A 2,500-nucleotide genomic window follows, 5' to 3' on the forward strand; every position below is an offset into this window, starting at 1 on the left:
GATACAACTACTGATACCACCGATACCACTGATATTACCGATACCACAGATACTACTACTGATACTACTGATACTACTACTGATACTACTACCTGTGCTACTGATGACAGCGTGTATTTGTACCTGTGGTAAGTTCAATGTCACTCTGTACTTTCAGGCGTCGGATCTGAAGCGTCATGAGAACAACATGCACAGTGAGAGGAAGCAGCTGAACCCGCTGCAGAGCGACACGGAGACGCTGCAGGCTGCCGCCATGGCTGCTGAGGAGCAACATCTTGACAGCATCAGCTGCTCCTAACACCTGGACAGCATCAGCTGCTCCCAACATCTGGTCAGCATCAGCTGCTCCCAACACCTGGACAGCATCAGCTGCTCCCAACACCTGAACAGCATCAGCTGCTCCCAACATCTGGACAGTATCAGCTGCTCCCAACATCTGGACAGCATCAGCTGCTCCTAACATCTGGACAACATCAGCTGCTCCCAACACCTGGACAGCATCAGCTGCTCCCAACACCTGGACAGCATCAGCTGCTCCCAACACCTGGACAGCATCAGCTGCTCCCAACATCTGGACAGCATCAGCTGCTCCTAACACCTGGACAGCATCAGCTGCTCCTAACATCTGGAGTGTCAGTGTATTAACAGTATTTCCAGTGGTGTGTTTTCTTGGTTCTTGTGTGTTGAAGGAATCAGGTGTTTCCAGCTGTGAAGCAGTGACCATGAACTGACTTTAACCTGGACTGATGACCTCATGGATCACATGATGATCACATGATGATCACGTGATGATCATGGTAGACCTGCCGTCTCCTCTGGCTCCGTGTGTGTGTGTGTGTGTGTGTGTGTGTGTGCGTGTCTCTGTGTGTATGTGTGTGTGTCTCCGTGTGTGTGTGTGTGTGTGTGTATGTGTGTGTGTGTGTGTGTGTGTGTCTGTGTGTGTGTGTGTGTCTGTGTGTGTGTGTGTGTGTGTGTGTGTGTGTGTGTGTGTGTCTGTGTGTGTGTGTCTGTGTGTGTGTGTGTGTGTGTGTATGTGTGTGTGTCTCTGTGTGTGTGTGTGTGTGTATGTGTGTGTGTCTCTGTGTGTGTGTGTGTGTGTGTGTGTGTGTGTCTCTGTGTGTGTGTGTGTGTGTGTGTGTGTCTGTGTGTGTGTGTGTCTGTGTGTGTGTGTGTGTGTGTGTGTGTGTGTGTCTGTGTGACCCCGTCAGTGTGTAAGTGTTCCGGGTCAGTTCTTCAGTCTGAACTAAACTGTACAGGAAGCGGATGATTCTGAAGCTCTTGGTTTGTGTTGTATATAAAATCGTTCTGTTCAGTTTAATGAGCAGAGCTGTCCTGTTTTAAACCACGTCTGTTTTATTTCATCACTTTCACTATTAAATTATAATTACAATAAGAAATATAATTTTTTTAATTGAATTGAAAGTTTTAAATGAATGACTCAGGTAGACATTCTGCTCAATAGTTGATGATATATATATATATATACATATATATATGTATATATATACATATATATATGTGTGTATATATATATATATGTATATATATATATATATGTATATATATATATATGTATATATACATATATATATGTATATATATATATATGTATATATACATATATATATGTGTATATATATATATATGTGTGTATATATATATATATATATATACGTATATATATATATATATATGTATACATATATGTATATACGTATATATACATATATGTATACATATATATGTGTATGTGTATATACATATATGTATATACGTATATATACATATATGTATACATATATGTATATATACGTATATATATATATATGTATACATATATATATGTATACATATATGTGTATATATATACACATATATGTATACATATATTTATACACATATATATATGTATATACACATATATATATATATATACACATATACATATATATGTATACATATATATGTATATGTGTGTATATATATATATATATATATATACACATACACATATAGCTATATGTATATCTGTAGGTACCAGCAGGAGGAGTCAGAACACCAGCAGCTCTTTCTATGTTTAATGTGAGTTCATATTTCATGTGATGTTGAGATCAGAGATTCAGTCAATAAAACAATTCATACAAAATACAGTTTCTACAAAAACAAAGTTTATCACTGTTTTATAAAGAACTTTAACAGCTGTTCATGATGGGATGTGATGTCACCATGACAACACACGGAGGTCACTGTGTTCAGTGGTGAGACAGGTTGTCAAACAGCTGAGACAGCTGCTGAGACAGGTGGTGAGACAGTCTGAGTGTCAGGGTTTGATCAGCCAATCACAGTGAGGATTCACTCTGTAAACGTCCAACAGTACACAGTCTGGACGGAGACGCCGCTCACCTGAGGGACAGACAGACAGACAGACAGACAGACAGACAGGTTTTAGTATCTTGAAATTTAAGCAACACATTTCAAATCAAACCTGTTCAGTTTATAT

The 2,500-nt window shown here is 38.6% G+C and overlaps 2 protein-coding genes across 6 annotated transcripts in view; one reads left to right on the plus strand and one right to left on the minus strand.

Moving 5' to 3' along the window:
• Positions 1-1,342, plus strand: part of LOC141763681 (zinc finger and BTB domain-containing protein 14-like) — a 20,253-nt gene extending 18,911 nt beyond the window's left edge. For all 4 annotated transcript variants that reach the window (XM_074628255.1, XM_074628256.1, XM_074628259.1 and 1 more), the window contains exon 10: positions 158-1,342. In XM_074628255.1, the coding sequence (XP_074484356.1) occupies positions 158-298 (141 nt within the window). In that variant the 3' untranslated portion in view covers positions 299-1,342. The remainder of the gene's footprint in view (positions 1-157) is intronic.
• Positions 1,343-2,146: 804 nt separating this feature from the next.
• Positions 2,147-2,500, minus strand: part of arhgap28 (Rho GTPase activating protein 28) — a 40,288-nt gene continuing 39,934 nt past the window's right edge. For both annotated transcript variants that reach the window (XM_074628272.1, XM_074628273.1), the window contains one exon: positions 2,147-2,403. In XM_074628272.1, the coding sequence (XP_074484373.1) occupies positions 2,321-2,403 (83 nt within the window). In that variant the 3' untranslated portion in view covers positions 2,147-2,320. The remainder of the gene's footprint in view (positions 2,404-2,500) is intronic.

This window comes from Sebastes fasciatus, unplaced genomic scaffold (genome assembly GCF_043250625.1).
Source record: "Sebastes fasciatus isolate fSebFas1 unplaced genomic scaffold, fSebFas1.pri Scaffold_26, whole genome shotgun sequence".
NCBI classification, from domain to species: domain Eukaryota; kingdom Metazoa; phylum Chordata; class Actinopteri; order Perciformes; family Sebastidae; genus Sebastes; species Sebastes fasciatus.